This window comes from Ostrea edulis, chromosome 2 (genome assembly GCF_947568905.1).
Source record: "Ostrea edulis chromosome 2, xbOstEdul1.1, whole genome shotgun sequence".
Taxonomy (NCBI): domain Eukaryota; kingdom Metazoa; phylum Mollusca; class Bivalvia; order Ostreida; family Ostreidae; genus Ostrea; species Ostrea edulis.
This window is the reverse complement of record NC_079165.1, coordinates 40,019,935-40,045,852: the sequence shown is the minus strand read 5'-3', so window position 1 is coordinate 40,045,852 and position 25,918 is coordinate 40,019,935. Positions and strand designations below refer to the sequence as shown.

The 25,918-nt window shown below is 37.1% G+C and overlaps 4 protein-coding genes and 1 long non-coding RNA gene across 6 annotated transcripts in view; 2 read left to right on the top strand and 3 right to left on the bottom strand.

Moving 5' to 3' along the window:
* Window positions 1-17,977, top strand: LOC125679390 (chitin synthase chs-2-like). 2 transcript variants are annotated; one of them, XM_048918590.1, is made up of 15 exons: window positions 1-55; window positions 9,522-9,643; window positions 9,890-10,334; window positions 10,984-11,894; window positions 11,981-12,083; window positions 12,406-12,503; window positions 12,602-12,877; window positions 13,459-13,606; window positions 13,729-13,951; window positions 15,022-15,222; window positions 15,369-15,763; window positions 16,056-16,220; window positions 16,378-16,571; window positions 16,715-16,812; window positions 17,066-17,977. In XM_048918590.1, exons 2-15 carry the CDS (start codon window positions 9,537-9,539, stop codon window positions 17,923-17,925), a joined length of 4,224 nt encoding a protein of 1,407 aa, XP_048774547.1. In that variant the 5' UTR covers window positions 1-55; window positions 9,522-9,536; the 3' UTR covers window positions 17,926-17,977. The 2 variants fall into 2 exon arrangements, with proteins under 2 accessions (XP_048774547.1, XP_048774548.1); XM_048918591.2 differs by lacking the exon at window positions 1-55 and adding an exon at window positions 8,811-9,130.
* LOC125679920 (RNA-binding motif protein, X-linked-like-3) lies at window positions 3,691-6,395 on the bottom strand. Its single transcript, XM_056153376.1, has 4 exons — window positions 6,377-6,395; window positions 4,892-5,732; window positions 4,325-4,750; window positions 3,691-4,183 (listed from the first exon to the last, which is right to left on the bottom strand). Exons 1-4 carry the CDS (start codon window positions 6,393-6,395, stop codon window positions 3,691-3,693), a joined length of 1,779 nt encoding a protein of 592 aa, XP_056009351.1.
* LOC125679919 (histidine-rich glycoprotein-like) lies at window positions 6,639-7,589 on the bottom strand. Its single transcript, XM_048919371.2, has one exon. The coding sequence runs from the start codon at window positions 7,587-7,589 to the stop codon at window positions 6,639-6,641; it is 951 nt and encodes a 316-aa protein (XP_048775328.2).
* LOC130051665 (uncharacterized) lies at window positions 17,557-25,324 on the bottom strand. The gene is made up of 2 exons (XR_008799938.1): window positions 22,369-25,324; window positions 17,557-19,204 (listed from the first exon to the last, which is right to left on the bottom strand). It is a non-coding gene; the product is annotated as an uncharacterized LOC130051665 (long non-coding RNA).
* LOC125679404 (uncharacterized) overlaps window positions 21,908-25,918 on the top strand; it is a 21,063-nt gene continuing 17,052 nt past the window's right edge. Inside the window, exon 1 of the mRNA XM_048918629.2 lies at window positions 21,908-22,110. Within this exon, the coding sequence (XP_048774586.1) occupies window positions 22,041-22,110 (70 nt within the window). The 5' untranslated portion in view covers window positions 21,908-22,040. The remainder of the gene's footprint in view (window positions 22,111-25,918) is intronic.

The window sequence follows — 25,918 nt, the reverse complement described above, 5'->3', positions numbered from 1 at the left end:
GTCAGTTTAATTGGAGCAGCCCGAGAAGTTAAACGTTGGAAAAGACCTGAAAAATGTAAGTCAAATTAAATACAATTAGTTCCTAATGATTCTAAATGATGCATTTTGAAATTCGTACCTTCATTTTTCTTATTCCAATAACGAACATCATTGCTTTCAACGCTTTTTATCAATTAGCTGCCAGAAAACATCTTACCATATTCTAAATGTATATATATTACTGTATAAATATTTTTTTGAGAATTACACTTCTGTAATAATCGGATATTATATCCTGATTCCATACTAATATATTGGCAGTTAGAACACAGTTTCAGATACTATCTTCAATCGGGGGAAATCTAGATGTAGTTGTAAATGAGAATACATGCATCAGCGACTGCTTAGTCAGGGAAATGCTCGCTTAGTGGATAATATAAGTGTTTAAACACCAATCTTTGTAATCGACGACGGTCCTTTAGGAAACATACGGCTTTGAAGTGAAATTATGTTTTTTGAGGAGCGGATAAAAATCCAAGACCCACACCACGGAGTAAATGGCATAAGAAGATGACAAAGGTATAAATGTTATTGTTTTAATAGCACAATTAGCTCCATGTCATACGGAAATGTTAAAACAATAGTACAACTCTATATGGAGATGACAAATATCTAAATTTAGAAACAACACTTGAACCTGGTGCTATCTCAACCGAACACAACACATAATTGATTTACAAAGGCACACGGATATTGCATGGACTTCAAAACTGTCCACACAATAGTCTCGTATTTCAATATTTCTTTGCAATATCAAGTAATGAATATGAACATGCAAAGATATAAATAGAAAAGATCATCCATTTCCCCAAATTTCGTTTCACCTCATGTACTGCAAAATTTTGTCTTAAAAAGTATTTATATTTGAACAATACAGAAAACTGTTGCTAAAACGCTGAACGGAATGATTGATATCGCTAACACCAAATAATTGGGGGACGTGGCATTCTTTTGATTAAAATAAAATTTTGGGAATTTGTTTACATGCGGTAAAACGATTTTATCTTTAAATTCTTCAACATCATACCTTGAAAGACATTTGAAAAGAAATATCACCCCCCCCCCCTACTTTCTTGGTTCACGACAAATTCAAATTTTACATATACCCGTCTACGTATGAATTGCAGTTCATTCAAATACAGTATTATTTATTTTCAATAAACATTGTAGATAGTCCTCTATGCGTATATGGCAAGACAATCTCGGCTGAGATTTGGCTGGGCTGATAATTTGGACTTCCCTTGTTCATAATAAGCCTTTTGATTTTACAAACTGTTGACCTCCTTATTACATTTTTGCATACAATATTTTCCGTTCCGCTTTTTAGTAATACCGTCACACACACGTTCTCGTGTCCACTGTACGATGCTTATTATCCTGATTAGCACATATACATGTGCTATCCATCCAATAACAGTGTAGTTATCCAAACTCACTTTTATTAAAACCACACGACCACTCAGTGAGTGAAATTATTCATGCTCGATCAAGCGAAGAAGCACGCTGTTATTGAAAGTGTAGACTAGTACATATATAAACGACAGCATTTATCCCATGGGGATCCGGGTAAGAGGCGACTAAATGGGACGGTCCTTCGGATGAGACTGCAAAAACCGAGGCCCCGTGTCACAGCAGGTGTAGAACGATAAAGATCCATTCCTGCTCAAAGGGACTGGTTCACGATTTTTGATAAATAATATTTTTCATTTTTGATGTTAAACATTAAAAATATAACTCATTTAATGTTGACAGCCAAATTTTGATCTTCTGAATGCAAGAATAAAAGCAATATTTTAGCCTTGAATCTGTGTTATGTAAACAAAGACTCGAGTCTTTTTTATGTCTACAAACAAACAAGGGAAATATTGATTTTGTGATATAAAGCATCTTAATTTTGCGTAGTCACGAATCATAACTTTTAGACGACACATTTTACCCCAAAAATACTTGAAATGTGAAAGATATCATAAACTTTTATCGATATTCATTTCTGTTGAAAATTTCGTAAACAATAACATACCGCAATCTTTGTTTACAAAACAAATACTAAACTCTCTAAAATGAGTTTCTGTGATAATGTATAACCTTAATATTTATGGGAAATCTTTTAAACACATTAGACAATAGATTTTGATCATTAAAAGTGAAAAAGAAAATTTTGGGGAAAATCGTGAATCAGTCCCTTCAAAGACTGTAAGCGCCGAGCATAGGCCAGAATGTTACAGCCCTTCACCGGCAATGGTGGCTCTATATGAGTGAAAAATTCTTGAAACGGACGTTGAACAATATACAATCAATCAATCACGACATCATTTCATCCAACTCGATTACAGACCTGCATACTATCCTCCATGCACGTACATTTGTATCTGGTAATAATATTATCGTCTTTATAACAGAGTGTCACTTCGCGATATCGAGCATGCACTTTTTAATTTTTTTTGGGGGGGGGGACTTTCTCACAAATTTTAATGGATCAGGTTTAACTTGTTATTTTCGATGACCACATTGAAAGAATGACATAGCGTGGTCATATAAACTCACTTTCGTGAAACCATACGACCAGTCAGTGTGATATGATTATTCACGAGTAAAATTTTCACACGATTCTCCACCCGAGCATACAAAATGTTTCTGGAATGATAGTATATATGAGAGTATTGATAAGCCAGATAAAGATGCACATTTAATTTTCTGTCTTGTTTTCCATACGGTCTATTGGGCAATATGACTAACCCCGTATTGCTGTTTACTTTACCATGCCGTAGTACACGTAACACTTGCCGAACACTCGCTGAATGTGATTGGTCGGTGGTGTTGTTGAGATTTCTGTTTGACATGCAAAGCGGTCTTCTCGTTTCATTAAATCTGAACAGATAGTCCTTGAGTAATATGGTATCGTCGTATGAAAGTTGAACCTGCTCGGACAAAAGAAATGACAGTTTTTGTAATTATAGCAGTCCGCTATTAAAATTCATTTCTCATATTGCGTAAAAGATGTCTAGGCTACCTAACAATGTACACAACATGGCAGTGCATTTACTATCCGCTCGAAACTCCCAAAATAATGTGACATGAGCTCTGAATGTCCACACAAACACAATGTTTGTCTTTAAAAACGCCTTAGACTGGCCGGTGCAACTGCTGACAGTCCTCCAGTTGGCCAACTGAAGGTTACGACGTCTCGTCATGAGCGTTTCATGGGAATGCAGCAACCGGTATAGAACTGCACAAAAACTGCAAATGAGACACCAGAGACACATAATCCAAGAATAAGCAGAGTTACTATGCTGATGTGTCTCCACTCCTATACTGTGGTGATGTGTCTCCACTCCTATACTGTGGTGATGTGTCTCCACTCCTATACTGTGGTGATGTGTCTCTACTCCTATACTGTGGTAATGTGTCTCCACTCCTATACTGTGCTGATGTGTCTCCTCTCCTATACTGTGCTGATGTGTCTCATCTCCTATACTGTGCTGATGTGTCTCCCCTCCTGTACTGTGCTGATGTGTCTCAACTCCTATACTGTGCTGATGTGTCTCCACTCCTATACTGTGGTGATGTATCTTCACCCCTATACTGTGCTGATGTGTCTTCACTCCTATAATGTGGTGATGTGTCTCCCCTCCTGTACTGTGCTGATGTGTCTCAACTCCTATACTGTGCTGATGTGTCTCCACTCCTATACTGTGGTGATGTATCTTCACCCCTATACTGTGCTGATGTGTCTTCACTCCTATACTGTGCTGATGTGTCTCCACTCCTATACTGTGGTGATGTATCTTCACCCCTATACTGTGGTGATCTGTCTCCACTCCTATACTGTGCTGATGTGTCTCCACCCCTATACTGTGCTGATGTGTCTCCTCTCCTGTACTGTACTGATGTGTCTCCCCTCCTATACTGTACTGATGTGTCTCCTAGCCTATACTGTTGTGATGTGTCTCCTCTCCTATACTGTGCTGATGTGTCTCTACCCCTATACTGTGCTGATGTGTCTCCTCTCCTGTACTGTGCTGATGTGTCTCCACTCCTATACTGTGGTAATGTGTCTCCACCCCTATACTGTGCTGATGTGTCTCCACCCCAATACTGTGCTGATGTGTCTCCACTCCTATTCTGTGGTGATGTGTCTCCACTCCTATAATGTGGTGATGTGTCTCTACTCCTATACTGTGGTGATGTGTCTCCACTCCTATACTGTGCTGATGTGTCTCCTCTCCTATACTGTGGTGATATGTCTCCACTCCTATACTGTGCTGATGTGTCTCATCTCCTATACTGTGCTGATGTGTCTCCCCTCCTGTACTGTGTTGATGTGTCTCCACTCCTATACTGTGCTGATGTGTCTCCACTCCTATACTGTGGTGATGTATCTTCACCCCTATACTGTGCTGATGTGTCTTCACTCCTATAATGTGGTGATGTGTCTCCACTCCTATACTGTGGTGATGTGTCTCCCCTCCTATACTGTACTGATGTGTCTCCTAGCCTATACTGTTGTGATGTGTCTCCTCTCCTATACTGTGCTGATGTGTCTCCACCCCTATACTGTGCTGATGTGTCTCCTCTCCTGTACTGTGCTGATGTGTCTCCACTCCTATACTGTGGTAATGTGTCTCCACCCCTATACTGTGGTGATGTGTCTCCACCCCAATACTGTGGTGATGTGTCTCCACTCCTATTCTGTGGTGATGTGTCTCCACTCCTATAATGTGGTGATGTGTCTCTACTCCTATACTGTGGTGATGTGTCTCCACTCCTATACTGTGCTGATGTGTCTCCTCTCCTATACTGTGGTGATCTGTCTCCACTCCTATACTGTGCTGATGTGTCTCATCTCCTATACTGTGCTGATGTGTCTCCCCTCCTGTACTGTGTTGATGTGTCTACACTCCTATACTGTGGTGATGTGTCTCCACTCCTATACTGTGGTGATGTATCTTCACCCCTATACTGTGCTGATGTGTCTTCACTCCTATAATGTGGTGATGTGTCTCCACTCCTATACTGTGGTGATGTGTCTCCCTTCCTATACTGTACTGATGTGTCTCCTAGCCTATACTGTGGTGATGTGTCACCCCTCCTATACTGTACTGATGTGTCTCCTCTCCTATACTGTGCTGATGTGTCTTCTATCCTATACTGTGCTGATGTGTCTCCATCCCTATACTGTGCTGATGTGTCTCCTCTCCTGTACTGTGCTGATGTTTCTCCACTCCTATACTGTGATAATGTGTCTCCACTCCTATACTGTGGTGATGAATCTCCACCCCTATACTGTGCTGATGTGTCTTCACTCCTATAATGTGGTGATGTTTTTCCACTCCTATACTGTGGTGATGTGTCTCCCCTCCTATACTGTACTGATGTGTCTCCTAGCCTATACTGTTGTGATGTGTCTCCTCTCCTATACTGTGCTGATGTGTCTCCACCCCTATACTGTGCTGATGTGTCTCCTCTCCTGTACTGTGCTGATGTGTCTCCACTCCTATACTGTGGTAATGTGTCTCCACCCCAATACTGTGGTGATGTGTCTCCACTCCTATTCTGTGGTGATGTGTCTCCACTCCTATAATGTGGTGATGTGTCTCTACTACTATACTGTGGTGATGTGTCTCCACTCCTATACTGTGCTGATGTGTCTCCTCTCCTATACTGTGGTGATCTGTCTCCACTCCTATACTGTGCTGATGTGTCTCATCTCCTATACTGTGCTGATGTGTCTCCCCTCCTGTACTATGCTGATGTGTCTCCACTCCTATACTGTGGTGATGTGTCTCCACTCCTATACTGTGCTGATGTGTCTCCCCACCTATACTGTGCTGATGTGTCTCCACTCCTATACTGTCGTGATGTGTCTCCACTCCTATACTGTGTTGATGTGTCTCCACTCCTATAATGTGGTGATGTGTCTCTACTCCTATACTGTGGTGATGTGTCTCCACTCCTATACTGTGCTGATGTGTCTCCTCTCCTATACTGTGGTGATCTGTCTCCACTCCTATACTGTGCTGATGTGTCTCATCTCCTATACTGTGCTGATGTGTCTCCCCTCCTGTACTGTGCTGATGTGTCTCAACTCCTATACTGTGCTGATGTGTCTCCACTCCTATACTGTGGTGATGTATCTTCACCCCTATACTGTGCTGATGTGTCTTCACTCCTATAATGTGGTGATGTGTCTCCACTCCTATACTGTGGTGATGTGTCTCCCTTCCTATACTGTACTGATGTGTCTCCTAGCCTATACTGTGGTGATGTGTCACCCCTCCTATACTGTACTGATGTGTCTCCTCTCCTATACTGTGCTGATGTGTCTTCTATCCTATACTGTGCTGATGTGTCTCCATCCCTATACTGTGCTGATGTGTCTCCTCTCCTGTACTGTGCTGATGTTTCTCCACTCCTATACTGTGATAATGTGTCTCCACTCCTATACTGTGGTGATGAATCTCCACCCCTATACTGTGCTGATGTGTCTTCACTCCTATAATGTGGTGATGTTTTTCCACTCCTATACTGTGGTGATGTGTCTCCCCTCCTATACTGTACTGATGTGTCTCCTAGCCTATACTGTTGTGATGTGTCTCCTCTCATATATTGTGCTGATGTGTCTCCACCCCTATACTGTGCTGATGTGTCTCCTCTCCTGTACTGTGCTGATGTGTCTCCACTCCTATACTGTGGTAATGTGTCTCCACCCCAATACTGTGGTGATGTGTCTCCACTCCTATTCTGTGGTGATGTGTCTCCACTCCTATAATGTGGTGATGTGTCTCTACTCCTATACTGTGGTGATGTGTCTCCACTCCTATACTGTGCTGATGTGTCTCCTCTCCTATACTGTGGTGATCTGTCTCCACTCCTATACTGTGGTGATGTGTCTCATCTCCTATACTGTGCTGATGTGTCTCCCCTCCTGTACTATGCTGATGTGTCTCCACTCCTATACTGTGGTGATGTGTCTCCACTCCTATACTGTGCTGATGTGTCTCCCCACCTATACTGTGCTGATGTGTCTCCACTCCTATACTGTGGTGATGTGTCTCCACTCCTATACTGTGCTGATGTGTCTCCCCACCTATACTGTGCTGATGTGTCTCCACTCCTATACTGTCGTGATGTGTCTCCACTCCTATTCTGTGGTGATGTGTCTCCACTCCTATAATGTGGTGATGTGTCTCTACTCCTATACTGTGGTGATGTGTCTCCACTCCTATACTGTGCTGATGTGTCTCCTCTCCTATACTGTGGTGATCTGTCTCCACTCCTATACTGTGCTGATGTGTCTCATCTCCTATACTGTGCTGATGTGTCTCCCCTCCTGTACTATGCTGATGTGTCTCCACTCCTATACTGTGGTGATGTGTCTCCACTCCTATACTGTGCTGATGTGTCTCCCCACCTATACTGTGCTGATGTGTCTCCACTCCTATACTGTCGTGATGTGTCTCCACTCCTATACTGTGTTGATGTGTCTCCACTCCTATGACATCAAACCACGCCTCGTTGCAGTGGGATTGTGCCCTAATCGTCAACGACATGGTTTTTATTATTTTGTGGTCTTGCTATTTATTTTCTCACTTCAAAATACCGACGAAACGTAATTTCTTACCAGGTGCTTTCTATATCACCATATACGTAAACTTTGAACTCCCTAATTCGTTTAGGTTCTCGAGATTTATCATTAAAAAACGGGTGAAAGTACCTAGCGCAGTAAGGTCAACTTTTTGTGCACGTGATTGCGGAAAATGTTGCAGCCAGCGTCATCTACTGACGATGCCCATTGCTACCAAAGTATTTCCATGCAGTTCGGGTGTTTGCATGGCAGTTAGTAATCATATTTAGGCAATATTTGAAGGCATTTGTACCCATTGTTGTGTAAGAAAATATATTTTGTATCTCACCTTGAGCTCAACGAAGGGAAATAACTATATAACACATCTGCTATTGGTGTATTGGTGGACAATAGAACTGACTGAGAGGACGAATTAGATACAGTAAGGTTCCTTTCTATTTGATGGTTGTTAGACAAATCCTTATGCAGAATAACGATTTGAAACACCGATATTCTTTTCATATGAAAATACACTGTTAGGCAAGAAAATGACACATTACTAAGGCCCCTATGCAAGGTGAAGATAACGAACAGTGATCAATCTCATAACTCCTACAATCAATACAAAATAGATAGTTGGGCAAACACGGACCCCTGGACGCACCAGAGGTGGGATCAGGTGCCTAGGAGGAGTAAGCATCTCCTGTTGACCAGTCACACCCGCCGTGAGCCCCATATCCTGATCAGGTAAACGGAGTTATCCGCAGTCAAAATCAGTGTGTCAAGAACGGCTTAACAATCGGTATGAAACACGTCAGACAGCATTTGACCCAATGCGAGGTTGTATTGACGAACTAGATCGTTATAACGACCATAGAATTTGCGAAATGCTGACTTCAATCGAGACTGTTGAAATCCCTGTACCATCAACTTGTTTGTCAGTAGCTTACCTCGATTTAAAAACTGACTATACCCAGAATAAGCTCCTGCATATCGAATCAGTTGAGATATATAAACATCATATGCAGGTGATAATGGAATATTGCTACATAAATGTGGGAAGTTGACGATGGAGAAGCTGAAATCATCCCGTTTGTCATACAGTTGAGTTGTCAGTTTGCCGTTAATGTCTACTTTCAATGAAATATCTAAGTATGAAGCAGAAGTGGACGACTCTGTGGTGTCCTTTATTTCGAGCTCACAGGGATATATCAAATCGACATATGAATGAAAGCTATCATTGTTAATAAACAAAACGTCATCGATATATCTAAAAGTCGAATTGAAGGTCACAGCGAGAGATTTTTTCTTCTCACGTAGAAGTTTTTGAATAAATTTTGCTTCATATGAATATAAAAACAGGTCAGCTAACAAAGGAGCACAATTCGTGCCCATGGGAATTCCAACAGACTGTTGGAAGACCTGATCACCAAAGACCACGAAGATATTGTCAATGAGGAACTCTAGCATATTTTTTATTTCAACTTCAGAGTACTTGTGCGTGGAATCAGAGTGGTGTTTAACAAAGTAAGTTTTTGAATGACTGATCACTAGATATGAATATTTCCGTTTTTGTTGAAGAAGGAACTGTCTATGATGTCAAAAAGTCTAGTCTTTAATTTATCGTGAGGAATGGTCGTGTATAGTGTTGAAAAGTCATAGGTTTTAATGCTATTGATTTGGGAAAAATTCTGTGATTTCAAGTTTACTAAAAGTTCTTTAGAATTTTTTAGAATCCACATTTGATTAACACCATTTCTGGCATATGTAGTCGCACAGTAAGTTTGAAGTTTCTCCTTCACAGCTATCCATTAGTATACACATTTTCTTTCATGTTAACACATCTAGAGTTTCTGAATATTCGATTGATGCTAGGTAACCACCTGAGAGATTAAAGAATCAAACCATACCGTTGTAGAATACTGACCAAAATATGGAAATTGAGGAAAACAAGGAGGAAGGGTATGTCAATCCTGCATATGATACCACAGTCACAAATGAGGAAATACGGTCTACTACAGATGAAGATAAGAAGGACAGGTTTGCACCTATGTAATATGGTTTTTTAAAGCAGATATATGTACTGCGACTAAGAAAGACTATATGAGCATACGTAGGCTGAGCAGAATTAAAAGATGACTTAAGATAGAACTGCAGAAATGTTCTTAGATACGTAATCATACATACATGTATATACCTTAAACATTAATCGTTTTCCTAAACACGTACATACATGTATAAATAACTACTAGTAACAAGAAATCTTCATTTTTGATATGTTTTTAGACTTCACTGGGATACTATACAGCAGACACCGACAAAAACAACAATCGAGGACTTGCTTTCAGACACATGGGAGAAAACGGAGAAAATAATCAGAATAGTCTTTGGAGTCATCCTCTTTATACTAACGCTAACTTCTGTCATGTTTACACGCGTACTTTTTCACTTCGAGTTATGGAAACTTCAATCTTCGGTTGATTCATCTTTAGGAAGTCTCATGGGATTAATGAATGTTTCATTTCCTAATCGAACTGGTTGTAATGGAATTCAAAACATTGCTTCGAAAAACGATACAGATGACGAAGATTGTGTACGAGCCATGGATGTCCACGTGATTTGGTCTTTATTTTGCATAATTGTGGTGCCTTACACAGTAACGGTGATATACAATTTATGGAATTTGGATTTTGGAAACCTTCAGAAAATGAGGATTAGTTATCTATTAACGGTAAGAATTTTTTATCATCATATCACCATTTAATCATTGGTAGTAGTGTAAAATTTATATGGTACCAATTTTGATGCACCAAATGCGCATTTCGACAAATAATGTCTCTTCAGTGATGCTCAACCGAAATGTTTGAAATCCGAAATAACTATGAAGTTTTAGAGCTAAATATAGCCAAAAACAGCGTGCCAAAAAAGTGGAGCCAAATTCGTCCAAGGATAAGAGCTATGCATGAGGGAGATAATCCTTAATTTGGAAATGAATTTCTAAATTTTATAACAGCAATTAAATATACATCCGTATTTCCAAGCTAGTAACGAAGTACTTAGCTACTGGGTAGTAGTAGATAATGTTGAAACTCGCACAAAAATGATTTCTCTACAGTTACACTTGTGTGATTTTTTAAAATCAAACAACTGAAATCTTTAAATCTTTTCAAGTGATTTCAAGTTATTGCATGTAATTGAAGATGTTATTATCCCATTAAGAGTAAATCCGTCAGAAAACCATGCAAAATACCAAAATCGTCCAAAGGAGTAGTCGCAAGACAAGAATTTTCTGTTGCTGTATATTTGCTTCATATGTACTAAAGTCAGAATATCATCCTGAAATGAATTCTCGTGCAATGATTGGTTTTCTCTCTTTACAGAGTGTGGTAATGGAGACTCTTCATTCTTGTGGCCTGGTTATCTTGGTATTCAGTGTTCTTCCGCTATTTGATCCATTTACGGCTTGTATTGTCTGCATGTCGTTTGCCGTTGTTCCAGTATTCGGCAACCATGACTGTTCCACAGCCATGAAGGATCTTGTTCCGAAAAGTCTATCAGCATTTTTCGTTGTTTGTGGTATTGCGTTAACGGCCGTTTACATTTTCAAATCTACAAACAACTACCAGATCATTTTACCTCTGTATGTCCTTTCTTCGATGCTGATATCCGTGTCGTTCTGGGAAAATTACTTTACAAATAGAAAAAGACAAGAAACTGAACATAATCAGATTAAATCAGTCCGATCGGAAATGTGTGTCATTTATTCATGGAAGTCCGTGTTCACATTATGTGCATTGCTTGTTGTTGTTGCAGCTCAATGTGAAGAAAATTCAAATAGCTGCATTGAATCGGTATTTTTCAAACGAAATAGGTCTTTGTTTAAAACATTTGATGGTAGTGAAGTGTATTTGACAAGTGTACCAAAGAACCATTTTTGCACCGTAAATGAGGAGATTTTATTGACTGCAGTATGTCTACTTTTAGGGTTTTTTAGTTATTGGTTATCTGGGGTCGCCTGCAGAACCTCGTTTCAGCGATGGGTTTTCTCTACTTCAAACACACTTTCTTTACTTATAACTCCATTACTAATATTCAGTTTGCTATATAGCGACACGCTTCCGGTTTTTATTTGCCCGTCTTATTTGTCAGAAATTATTATCAATCCTAGCTGGAGTGTTCCGTTAAATTTGGGTTACATTTGTGGTGCAACAGTTTCCTTTCTACTAGCGACTTCAATCGTTTCTAGGCATATTTGGAAAACAGATGGAAATCGTCTGCAGGTTTTTTCAGAGTAAGGAGTACAAAAATTATTGAAATTGAATCAAATGATCACATTTGTACAGAACGAACAGTATTACACGAAAGGTTTGATTTAAGGTGTTTCCTTGGACCGGTGTATACGGCGATGTTCCCCGACTCTTCTTTGCTGTTTAACTTACATTATACGAAGAAGAAAGATGACTACCCCCCGGAAGAAGAGGTAAATACACACTAAAATTTAAATTTTAAACGTTTTATCGTCACAGATTGTTAGTCTACATTAAGTTGATAGTACCCGAAACTTTACACTTCCATACGTAAATGTTTTGTTTTATTGTGTTGTACACGTCATTGATTTCAACGTAACTACGGTAATATAATGTTTCCCTTTAAAATTATATACCTTCCTCTATATTTTTGTTTATTTGTTCGCTGAATGTATAAATATGTTGTTTAAACAAAGCATCTATTTTACTAGACAGGGAACTGTCGCAATGTTAATATTTTTGCCTGCATTGAATGTTTTAATTGTGTCTATACAGGGAAAGGTGAAACCAGTAGTGCCATTTATCTACATGTGCGCAACAATGTGGCATGAAACGGAAGAAGAAATGACGCAGATAGTTAAATCTATCTTCCGGTACAATCAATTATAATTATATGATAATAAATATGATATGACATAAAGATATGACATATGTTTATAGCATTTTACTTTTCGATGCATTTTGTTTGCAGAGCTGACATAGATGAATGGGCGCATTTGCAGGCTGCTGCATCATCTAAGGATGATAAAATCATAAATGTTAGCGTTAGGGATGCATACGAATTTGAAGGCAAGTATTGTAGTTTGTTTGGTTCCACTCATTATAACTCAAGGCACATCTGTAAACAAGGTTTCTTATTTTACTCTTCAGCACAAATTTTCTTCGATGATGCATTTCAGTCTGGTAAAGATGAAAGTGTAAACCTTTTCGTCAAACAGCTTGTTCGAGTCGTTAACAATGTCGCTAGGTATGTAACGATATATACGAGTCATATATATATATATATATATATATATATATATATATATATATATAAGCACTAAGTTCCAACAACATCGATACCTAGAAATGTCGGATGCAAAATACAAAAAATATATAAAGCACTAAAATGACCAACAACACCAACAACCAGACTGTCAAATTGTCGGGACGACCTGTCCCTTCTGATCCACCAGATCAGCTCTTTGGACGAATAGGACATGTCGTATTTCCCTCCGCTTTTAACTTTGATTGACAAGCCTAGAAACAAAAAACATATAGTCCGCGGAGTACATACGTTTGTAGATTAGTGTAGTTGTAGTGCTAGGTGTATTTGTATGTAGTTTTGTTATTATTCTCAGTTACTATTGGCTACGTTATATAATTCTTTTCGTTTGTCCTGAAAATTTGACAATCTGGTTGTTCGTGTCATTGGTCATTTTACTGATATATATATATATATATATATATATATATATATATATATATATATATATATCGCAGTTAGCAAGAATCAAGAATCCCTAATCAAGTATTGTGATTATATGTCGTTTTAACACACTTTTGAAGCGATTTGTTTACAAAGCCTCTGGGTTGCCCATTGTCGATAAAGAGCCCATACGGTGGACAAATACGATGGACCCTTCCTTGCGGAAACAGACTGGTTGTTCATTTAAAAAATAAAGACAAGATTCGTCATAGGAAAAGATGGAGCCAGGTAGCTTACTACGTACATTCATATACAAGGATATATGCAAATCATATCCATCTGTAACAATTTTTTCTGTTAGTATATCAGCTGATATGAAATGATTAAATATGATCACTTAAATATAACAGGTAATGTACATGTACTATATCCTGGGGTATATGTATGCCGGGAGGTTGGAGGTTGACGAGGAATTTCGTGAAAAGCGTCATGCAGTTCTTTCCAACACCTACATTCTTGCTTTGGATGGAGACACAGACTTCATGCCACGCGCACTACATCTTCTCCTTGATAGAATGAAGAGAGATCCAGCAGTTGGAGCTGCATGTGGAAGAATACATCCGATTGGAAACGGTAACATGTAGCTACGCATTTTCAGCATATATATATATATATATATATATATATATATATATACACACTAGATGAAACTCTGTGCAAGCGAGGGAAAATGGATAGATGGATTAGAAACTCGATGTTTGTAAAATCTACAGAATAAATGCAGATAATTCGATAGCTATAATATTATATGAATATCTAAACATGGGACGATTTTCTAGCGTTTCAGATTGATTAATATATGACCGCATCAACCCCCAAATCGTTTGTTTTAAATAAAAAAAGGATCATATTTGTGAAATAGTGGGATGTTCATGGCTGAATGCATTTTAATACATACATTTTAAAATATATTTTATAAGAATAATATTATATGTTAAAGATCAATACCCTATCTTTTAACATTAAAGTTTTTGTGAGTTGAACTTTGTTCAATATATTCTGTACTTTGATTCTTCTCAGCTTCCAAAACTTGGAAATACTTTCTATATGCACTGCATTAGGCTTTGATGTTACTCATTCAATTCACACCCTAGATGATGGGGTTATAGTAATGATTACTACATGTAGTATTTTTAAGTGTTTCATTTGATATATGGTCGTTATAACGATCTAGTTCGCCAATACACCCCATCCTTGGGTCAAATGCTGTCTGACGTGTTTCATACCGATTGTTAGACCGTTCGTGGCACACTGATTTTGACTAGGGATAACTCCGTTTACGTCATCAAGATATAGGGATCACGGCGGGATGCTTACTCCTCCTAGGCACCTGATCCCACCTCTGGTGTGTCCAGGGGTCCGTGTTTGCCCAACTATCTATTTTGTATTGCTTATAGGAGTTATGAGATTGATCACTATTCGTTATCTTACCATTCATATACGCTTATGTTTGAACATGAAAGCTCATTGAAGATCTGACGTTAGTTCATTTTACGATACATTGACGTATATTCTTAACGTGGTGAGCAAAAAGTTATAGATGGGTAATTGTTTGCATGTTTCTACAAATCCACTAACACCGTTTGTATGAGAATCGAAATGATTTAAGAATACGTCTGTTTCATGTACAATTTATTTTGTAGGTCCCATGGTATGGTATCAGAAGTTTGAGTATGCTGCAAGTCACTGGCTTCAAAAAGCAACAGAGCATGTAATTGGCAGTGTGTTTTGTTCCCCAGGATGTTTTAGTCTAATGAGGGCTTCCGCGCTTAGAGAAAGCGGGGTAATGGCTGCTTATACACAACTTCCTACAGAACCACACCATTACATACAATACGACCAGGGTAGGTAAAACATGAGAGAGAGAGAGAGAGAGAGAGAGAGAGAGAGAGAGAGAGAGAGAGTTAAACATATTACGAAAGAAAAATACTGATGAAAGTGAAGACTGGATAAGAAAGTATCAGAATCCTAACGTTTCATTTTGTTACAGGTGAGGATAGATGGCTTTGCACACTTTTGCTAAAGAAAGGTTACAAAGTTGAATATTGTGCGGCATCTGATGCATTTACATACGCCCCCGAGGGATTTTACGAGTTTTACAAGCAACGTCGTCGGTGGATTCCTTCCACAATGGCTAACATTCTTGATCTTTTGAAAGATTATAAAAGTCTGACAAAGAGGTCCACAGTTTCTTCTCTTTACATATTCTACCAAATGTGCTTATTTGCCTCCGCCATTCTGACTCCTGGAACTATTTTCCTGTTGATACTGGGCGCTTTCATAACTGCATTTCCAAATATTGAACCATGGGAAGCATTGCTTGTTAATTTAATACCCGTTGTTTTCGTGATGATCGCATGCTTTGTGGCTAAGGATGATACACAGGTTTGATGTTTTTGTATTAGCATGCACTAGTGGAAATGTCGAATCCATACATTAATATTTTCTGTCTAAATAATATCTAGCATCATTTGTTTCTTCTAAATCATGGTGTCCACCAGAGTCCAATCACATATATATATATATATATATATATATATGTAACAACAAATTCACGTACGAATATACAATTTGTATATCAAGAAGTATCATTTTGACTTTACCTTCAGTATGTATCTTGTAAATAAAACATGCTATGAACTTCTTTGAAATGTGAGATATTGTCTTTTATTTTCAGCTCCTGATAGCATCTACATTCTCTCTCATCTACAGTATAGCCATGGTAGTGGTACTTGTGGGATTACTAAAGGAAAGCATTGAAGCCGGGTTTTGTTCCGTTACTACATGGTTTCTTTTATTTGTTATTGGCGTTTTTCTTGTATCTGCGATTCTGCATCCAAAGGTAAATTTTGAACATATTTCTTCTATATGCAAAGATTAAAGTTTTTTTTAAAACACAAAAATTCTGCGTAAGAGTATGCGTAAATAACAGAAAGGAAACACACCACGTGTATATTTCAAGATATTTGAATAAGTTTAATCTTTACGCCATTCTATAGGAATGTTCCTGCATACTACACGGCGTCTTGTACTTCCTTTGTGTTCCATCCACTTCAATGCTCCTCGTCCTGTACTCACTCGGAAACCTTCATGTGATATCATGGGGAACACGTGAAAATCCTTCATCGATCCATCATGAAAAAGCACCCCAAAAAGAAAATGGCTTCATAAATGTCTGTGGAAAATTTCTAAGGTTTGAAACATATATAATTTGTTTATACACAATAGGGAAGACGGAGCTTTAAACCCTTTATTACTATTTTGATTAAACTAAGGTATCAAATACTAAGGGGTTTATAACTGTAAATTTCAGGTTTTGGTTCTTTTTCATTTTAGGTGTTTCCAAGGTTTGGATTTGCACTCAACAAAAGAGAAAAGTGAAATAGATATCAAAACGGCAATGGAAACTACTTTAAGCGAGGAATCAAAGACTGGTAATGATATCAAATAGATTCTAAATATGATTATATATATATTTACGTTGGGTCCAGAAATTCCTTTCAGAATTTTAATGGGGTCATCATGTCAGAACGAATACGACACATATTGCATATCATATTGACTTCAAAAGGCAAAGGGAAAATTGCAAGTTGATATATATATAAGTCAGTCACACATCTTATTCAATACATTTATTGGTTGTTTATGCAACATCTTGGGCTAATTCAACAACCACATTAATTTTAGACAATACCAAATCAAGCGTCTCTATACATTGGCAAGATGACACTGATTTGAAGTTGGGACAACGGAAAGAGTTAACTCCAGCGGAACGGAAATTTTGGAGTGAACTCATAGCAAATTACCTCAATCCTCTGGAAAATGATGAAAACATGCAAAACCAAACGAAACAGAAACTTCTGGATCTGCGAAATAAAACCTGCCTCTTCTTCTTTGTTGTCAACGCTCTGTTTGTCACCCTGGTGTATACTCTAACACAGGTCAATGCCTACAGAGGGTCTCTTCAGGTCATATTACCCTGTACATCGAAGTCTGGTGGATCGGCATCTATCGAACCAATATCAGTGACATTTACAATTGTATTTGGAATTTTGCTTCTCGTACAGTTTTTTTGTATGTTACTGCATCAGTTTGATACACTTTGCCACGTTGTCGCAACCACTGAAATTAACGGAAGACTGAAAGTTAAGGATCTAGCACGTGACGTTAAAGAATGCATATTGCAGGGGACGCAAATGTATGTTGAAAAACGAAAACGACAGCAAGCACAAGTTTATCCCATAGATGAAACTGCTTTCAACATTGAAAATATTTACAAAGATGGCCGAATAAGTTTAATGCAAAGAAATAATTCCGATGAGGTTGATGCACACCGTGTATCTAAGTATTACACATCGACGAAATATCGCCGTACAAGAAATCTTAATCTACTACCAGATGGCGAACAGAGAATGCAATACGTGAGTTTTTCTCCACCGAAACTACCATACGAAGCCGAGGCCGAAGATTCATCTATTCCCAAGAAATCCAGAACAATGAGTGTCACCTCACTGACAGACGTTGTAACAGAATCTGAAAAACTGTAACAATTTAGATTTGTGTTTCCTATGGCTATACACAATACATTATGCCTTCAGATTTCAGGAGGAAGCAATGTCTGCTTAATTCAAGTCATATTCTTACATGTAATTGTATATATACTAAACAGAGAACATACATTAACCACATGCTTCTAAATATGAAACTTGTCGTCTGGGTTTACAAAATGTTCCAGTTTAGTGTAGGAAGGTTTATTGGCGTTTTATAAAAAGTATGAGTCACGTGACCTCACATGTCTTAGGTGATAGGATAAAAACATGATATGTACTTTACAAATTATGAATGAAAGTGGTGAAAAGAACGCGATTCTCACGAGGAACAAAACAAATACATGCATATACCGTACTTCAAGAGCAGTGACTTTTGCAACTCAAATCTACATTAGCGGATCCAACAATCAACCGTAACCATTGCATTATATATACACAGTAAATTATTTTATGCTCGATGACATTTTTAGATATGGACATGTAGTTTTGGTTGTGTTGTACATTTGGATCGTCATCTGGGCGACAAGTATGACATAATCTGTGGATTGAATGGTGCTTTGTGACTGCTGGAATTGTCGTTTAATTGTAGATAGAAAATACTTTAGATCACAAATATTGATTTTGGTCCATGTTTTACCACTAGATTAAACATGGGAATAGTAAGAAAATGAATCTGAAATTCATGTTTTCAAAAACTGGTTTTACGCCCGTCTGGATCTTATGTTATATCATTTACTGTGACATTGAGTGATGGAATTGTGAAATGGAAACAATGACATTAAGCTACAAACTCATCGGATTTGGACCAATAACAAGAAATAAATGCTAGCTTGTATGTATATGTAAACAGAAAAAGTCGTATATTCAATTCTGGTTCCGTATATGATACCAGCTCCTTTTTTCAGGTATAAAAACAAAGAACTTCATGAATATAAAATTAATGGGATATATACCTGCCTTATAATCCCGGCACTTTGCAATTTCACAAAAAGTGTAGATAGTTTCATGTAATTGGCATGACATTCAGATGATATTAACTACCTAAAGATGACCCTTAAAAGCATACTATACATGTACAAGCTTATTTTTTAAAAAATGGTCCTTGTATTACCATTGTTCCGAAAATATTTCAGATAAAACATGAAATACTTACCTTTAAAACAGATTGGTAATTAGATTCAGAATTTAACCTTCTCTCAATAATTTTCAACAACTCTTGCTGGAAGCCGTATAAGCACATGTATCCCTAAATTGGAAGATTCAAGATTCCGGTTTGCTGAAACAATTTTTGACATCAGTTTTATAACAATAAAAAATAATAACGTAAATTACGTTTATACCTTATATTCCTTTGCCTTCTAACTAGAAAATAAGAGCTGTCTATTATCGTTTGAAAAAATCGGCTCACATCAGTGCATTTTCATTACACGACATAAATACACAGTGTATCATCAAGTATTTACGCACGCAAAGACAGACGCCTTTCGTGAAAAAGCTAAATAACTTGACCAAAAACTAATTTTACCCTTAATATATCGTATACCGTGTACTTTAGACATTACCACTAGTAAGGAAATGTACCGTGTCCTTTTAAAAACTTGTATAGTTCTGATCGAATGAAATACCGTTAGATATCTGGAATACCTTTTCTTCGTACTTATATATTTTATTGAAAATAAATATTAAAGGCAAACTAACAACGATTGAAATAGCAATAACTGAAGGTATCAATACACGTGTTTTTATTTGCATCTTTCGCTTTGCGTCGTTAGAAATAGAACCGCATTCTCATTGGTTCCCACTCTTTTGTGGGAACCAATCAGAAAAAGCCCAACTTTTTTATGGTCACTGATGTCAAGGGTTAGTGCGAGGTAACGAATCAATAACCCTTGACTTGTGAAAACGGATGAACTCCGATAAGTCATATAGGAAAAGTGTTCACAAATTATTTTACACCCTCCACTCCTCAGATCCACTATAACTTTAAAGGACACAACGCATGTTTCTAAACTTTTTCATTTTTTCAGCAAAATTAACTCTTTTTATGCCTAAAACTACTTTAAATGTGTTTTAAATGAAATATTTTGCGTAGTTTTCGAGTTTGAAAGCGATGAAATTCAAATCTTGCGATATGCATATTTTCTTTCGCTAGTTTACGCGCCATTTTGTGTGACGTCATATGCGCCCTCGGGTTTGAAAACATCTATTAGCCATTTCATAAACAGATTAGATTTAATCGACAAAAAACCAATTGTCACGTTAACGGCTTGTAAATAATAATGCATTAAGATGTTTTGTGCCGTGCTCGGGTGTACTAGTTGTCGGTAGAAAGGATTTAGACTGAGTATTTTTCAATTTTTCGAAGGAAGGTACGAGAAAAAAGACGTGGATAATTTTTTTGTTGGAGCAAGAACTTTACCTTAAAAAACACACCCAGTCACCTTTTCAAACATCGCTTGGACAGAGACCCTGATAAACTGCGAGAAAATGGATATATCGAAGCTATAAGCACTGGAAGGCCTATAGCATACATTCTGTTTTGCTCTTCAAATTCAATACACACTCGGATCAACTGACCTTCACCTTGTAACAACATATATCGACGATACAATGTAACTTCTACCAACTGGTAGATTTACAACAACAAAAAATAAAGATACAAAATAATTGAACTTTTAATTATACAAATAATAGAATATTGTATTTCCTAACTTTAAATTGAATTATAAAATTATTTCTTTATTGAACTCGTAGCATCTTTCTTTCCGAAATGCACGCGTGACAATAGCTTGGCATAGGGCCTAGTTGTCAACAATTTAACGTATCATAATTTGTCTAATCCAAAAATAAATATTACAGATGTATAAAGGAATAACATCCCCAAACAGTTTGTAGACAGCGGCCCATATAAACATTATTTACTCATAATTTTGCCGATTTCATACACGCTTTACTCGCTATATTTGGGTGTTATATGTGTGCACTGGTGGCGAACACATATAAAACTCGGACAATTTATCAACATCGATTTAAATGTTGCCCATGGTAAGTTAATTAGGCCCCTAAAAGTTGAGTTTTTAATAATATCTCGCAGTACTTTCACAATCCGAAGGGCGCATGTGACGTCACTGTACCACGTGACTACCTACCTAATTAACTTGACTTTTTGAAATTGGGACTTAGATTTAAGTCTGTATTGTGGTTAAATATCGCAAAATTTCGGCGAACGAACTATTAGAATTAATTACTATAAGCATAAAGAAGACAAAATGCTTGTAATATTGTATACTTTGAAAACATGGGATGTGTCCTTTAAGGAAAACAATTAGTTCCTCTTGTCCATACAATGGGCACATCTGCAAATTCAATTTTTAAACACAATGGCATTGTGCAAAAAAAATTCCAAATCTATCCGATAAGCCACGTAGGAGGATAATCGTTCGCAAGCTATTTTACATTCTCCAGCCCTCTAAGATCCCCTGTAACTCTTATGAACTTAATTGAAACATTGTAAAAAGTTTCAAGTGTATCCGATAAGCCATATAGGAGAAGTTTGTGACAGACAGATGGATAGAAAGTACAAAAACAATATGTATCCCCCTTGAAGAGGAAGAACATAAAAACACGTACACCTGCATATAGTATATAGGTACAAAGCAATGATAATCGCTGTATTTACGGTGTTATAAAGGAAACAAATCATTTTCACGTCTTTTGCATTGTGTTAATGAATGAAACTATTATATAGTGATTAAAATTATCATCATTTGATACATCTACTATAATTATTGTGTTTGGAATCGCTGCATTGTCACAGGAGCTATGTAAAAAAAAATACTTGTGTAAATCTTCTTTTAAAACATCATGAATATAAGAATTCAAGCAAGCAGTGTTATAGCAATAATAAATGATGTACATAGCTTTTCTGTTTTTGCAACTCTAAAATATTCCTCTTTGGGGCCTCTCAAAACAATGAACTGTGGGTAATATTGAAACCAGGACCTTGCACAAGACAGAATAATAATCAACCAATCCTGGCTAAGGATTTGTCAGAACAATTTATAGCACATAACTTTCGACACTCTTAACAAGCAGGCTTGCTATTTTACACTATGGCGGTTTTCGGGAAGTTTTATGTTGATGCATTGCTCTGCATGGCTGTGCTGCTTGTCAGTTACAGAGGTAAGTCAAGAAGTCTGTAAGACTTAGCAATAGATTATTACGATGTATGTATGCTAATAAAAAAAATTAACTCTAAACAATTCTTTATTCAATTAATTCAGTTTTTACTGTAAAGATCAGATGCGTATGCTAAGTAAAAGATGTATTTATCCAACTTTAGTATGACTTTATGATTATACTGAAGAAAAAATGGTATGAATTAGCACTTGCACGACAATATTTTTCACATGCACAAAAAAAAAAAAAAAAAACTCAAACCAGATCAAGGTCACTTGTGCATCACGTCAATCAAATATATCTTTCTGTATTGTGAATCCCAAATGAAAGTACATTGTAGAAATGATTTCTGGGGGTCACATAACGGGCACATCATGCGAGATTGATTACACATGTCCTTTTATCGCTGCAGCGGGGAACACAGTGCGCGTCAGACGATTCGAAGATTTGGCTGCCTGGAGGCAAATTACACAGCACTAAATCTAGGCATACTATAAAACCTGGTCTGGTCCCATTGGCCTGGCCTGGCCCCAATTTTGGCCTCTTATTATGCTCCATCCCAAATTTTGGCCTGGCCTTAAAAGTTGGCCTGCCCTGAAATTTGGCTTCTAAAAATTTTTTTGGGCTCAAGCAAAAATTTTTTTTAAATTCAAAACTTTTTTCATAGTCATAGTAGATAAATGATATGTTTCTGTTGTTTTGTAAATGTGCACTTTGAAATAATCATGAACTACCACCAATCTGATTGATTTTATTGATTATCTATTGATCAGTTTATTGATCAAATCATTTTCTTTTGTATGTACTAGTACACACCAAAATAGATTGCACAACTAATGGAACAATTGGCACATTGATTTTGTTTCAGAATTATGATTAATTTCATTGATTTATTATTGGTTTTAGTTTTTGAAAGTTGTAGAAATAAAATGATGTAATTATGTACATTAGAATAAACATGAAATACTACCAATCTGATTGATTTTATTGAGGCCAGGCCAGGCCAATGGGGCCAGGCCAGGTTTTATAGTATGCCCTAATCTACATCTTTTAACAACGTAGAAATAAATTAGTTAACTAGTTTTCCTTTGCAGTAGTCAAAATATATAAATAAACCTCAATTAACAGTTTTAGCCTGTCATCATTCGATTTATTCTGTCCCCATGAATACTTTTCGCTCGATTTTTGAAAGAGGACACTTGCTATTCATGCATAAGATCACCGCTAAGCGGAGCATCCCCTCGCGACAGCAAATGTTATGAACATATGCTTTGTTTAGATATAAATGAGGGATGAGGCCAAATTCTTTAGTAGGAAATCAAGATGGTTTAGTCTATACATGTTTTTATATACATGTATATGGCTTTGGTGAGAGTAAATATGTATTTATCATATAGAAACTATTTTCAATTCATTTATCTCCTATATCCCATCCCTCCCTTTTTCTGCTCTCTTCATCCCTCCCCTCTCTTTCTCTAAGCGGAAAAGGTATCTTTTTTTTTTTTATCAAGGAAAGATTCCAAAATCTATTAAGTGGACAACACTAGGTATACGAACTGACCAACAGACAGTAAAACATCTTGCTGGGAGATAACACGTGGTTAAGCAGTTTCCCTTATTCCTAGCAGAAACATGTCACGTATGCTCTAGTTCGGCAATTTACCTACCTTGCAGTTACATGCATAAAGCATCAAATCTGACGGTTCCTACGGAAGCAACGGTTTTTTTTTTCGAAATGAGACGACAAACTCCCGGTGATGAGAGATCACTGAAGCGTGTCAAATGTCTTTTTTGCTTTCAAGAATGACGTATTTCACAGAGCCTCGCGCATTAATTCTATATTCCTCACGGACATGAGTGGTAATGAAACCGCGATGTTCATAGAAATGTGTTTATCAAATTATTCTAATTACTCAAAGTTTGCTGACGAATGACACTTTAATTCATACACAACGTCTCAAGATTTGTGCACGCTAATTTTCAATAATATGGCAACATTCAGTCTTTCAATTCAATTCTTTATTAACTTAGAGCTATACAACTCATCAGTTACATACATATGTACATCATTGATGACACAGTTGATATCAGAAAATAAAGTATACATATGACGGATAATACAAAATTTTACAAATTTTGTTCTTGGACTTTGAATGCTAGGTGTAAATATTTCCCAAGGTTACACATTAACAGTAAACAATTGAACTAATTTAAACGCGCACAAGGTTTTTTTCCCAATAGTATGGCTTAGTAAATCTTTTCCTTAAACTTGAGAACAAAGAACATTGTAAAATGAAATGAAATTCATCGTCTATTAAATTCTTACAAAGTAAGCATTTTCTAACAGATTTCTGAAAATTATTAAATCTCCCGAATTCTATTGCTAAACAATGAGATGAAAGTCGTAATCTTGCTATACATTATTAGTTCACCTGAGCTGAAAGCTCAAGTCAGCTGAAAGCTCAAGTCAGCTTTTCTGATCACCCGTTGTCCGTCGTCTGTCTGTCCGTCGGTCTGTAAACTTTTCATAATTTCGATGTCTCCAGAACCACTGGACCAATTTCAACCAAACTTAGAACAAATCATCCTTGGGTGAAGGAAGGACCACACCCCCTTCAAAGGGGAGATAATCACAAAGATACAAAAATAGTGTGGGGTCATTTAATCTTCTTCTCAAGAACCACTGGGCCAGAAAAACTGAAAATTACATGAAAGTTGCTTGACATAGTGGAAATTCAAGTTTGTTAAAATCATGACCCTCGGGCTTAGAATAGGGCTACAATAGGGGATCAAAGTTTTACATGCAAATATATAGGTAATATCTTTGAAAATCTTCTGTAGAACCACTAAGCCAGGAGATTAAAAATTTACATGAAAGCTTCCTGACACAATGCAGATTCAACTTTGTTAAAATCGTTACATCCGGGGGTAGGATGGGGCCACAATTGGGGATCCAAGTTTTACATACAAATATATATGGAAAATCTGGGCTAAGAAAGTAAGTCTCACGAGACCCAGAGTATGCGAGAATTTGGGCATGTTGGTAAATAATACCAGTTTTGCAACTTTTGTCGTGATCGATTCACCTGATTTTAACAATGGTGCACTATCATTGCATTGCAGTAGATTGTAGTAATGATTCAAGAAAGAAACCTAATACGCAGAAATATCCACAAATGATAGATTTTAATGGAAATTATGTGGATTTTTCCCCAATGCTGTCAGCCAGGAAATTCCCAAAGCTGAGAATTCTCAGCTTGCGTGAAAACATATAGCTTCACGAACCAAATTCAGTTCCAGACGTTTCACACACTTTTCATTTAAAAATACTTTTAATTGTGGAATGCACAGGTTAAATCGTCTTCCGATGCCATGTTTGAATAAACAAAAAATGCCCAAGATAGACACGCTTTTCCGGACTTCTTTACTTTAGAGTTCCGCTAACTCGGTATTTACGATCTTGCGTATTGTATACTTTTGGTGTGAAGCGATTTAGAGATTTTTAATTGATTAGAGCGCTATTCAATTTAGTACATGTATTGTATTGTTTTGTATTATAAGTTGATCAAATTATTGGTGTTTACTGTGCATTTGTTTACAGAGCTTTTCCGTATAGAAACACTCTATAATCGCTTAAACTCGTTTCATGCATTGATAAAAAAAATTCCTTTAGGTGCATCATGTTGGTAAATAAACATCAATAACTACTCTACAGAAGGGAAACTTTCAGACATGGCCGTATTCCCAAACTTGTAAAAATTGGAACTCTCCACATGGAGGTTAAATGTGATTGAATTCACAAAATAATGAC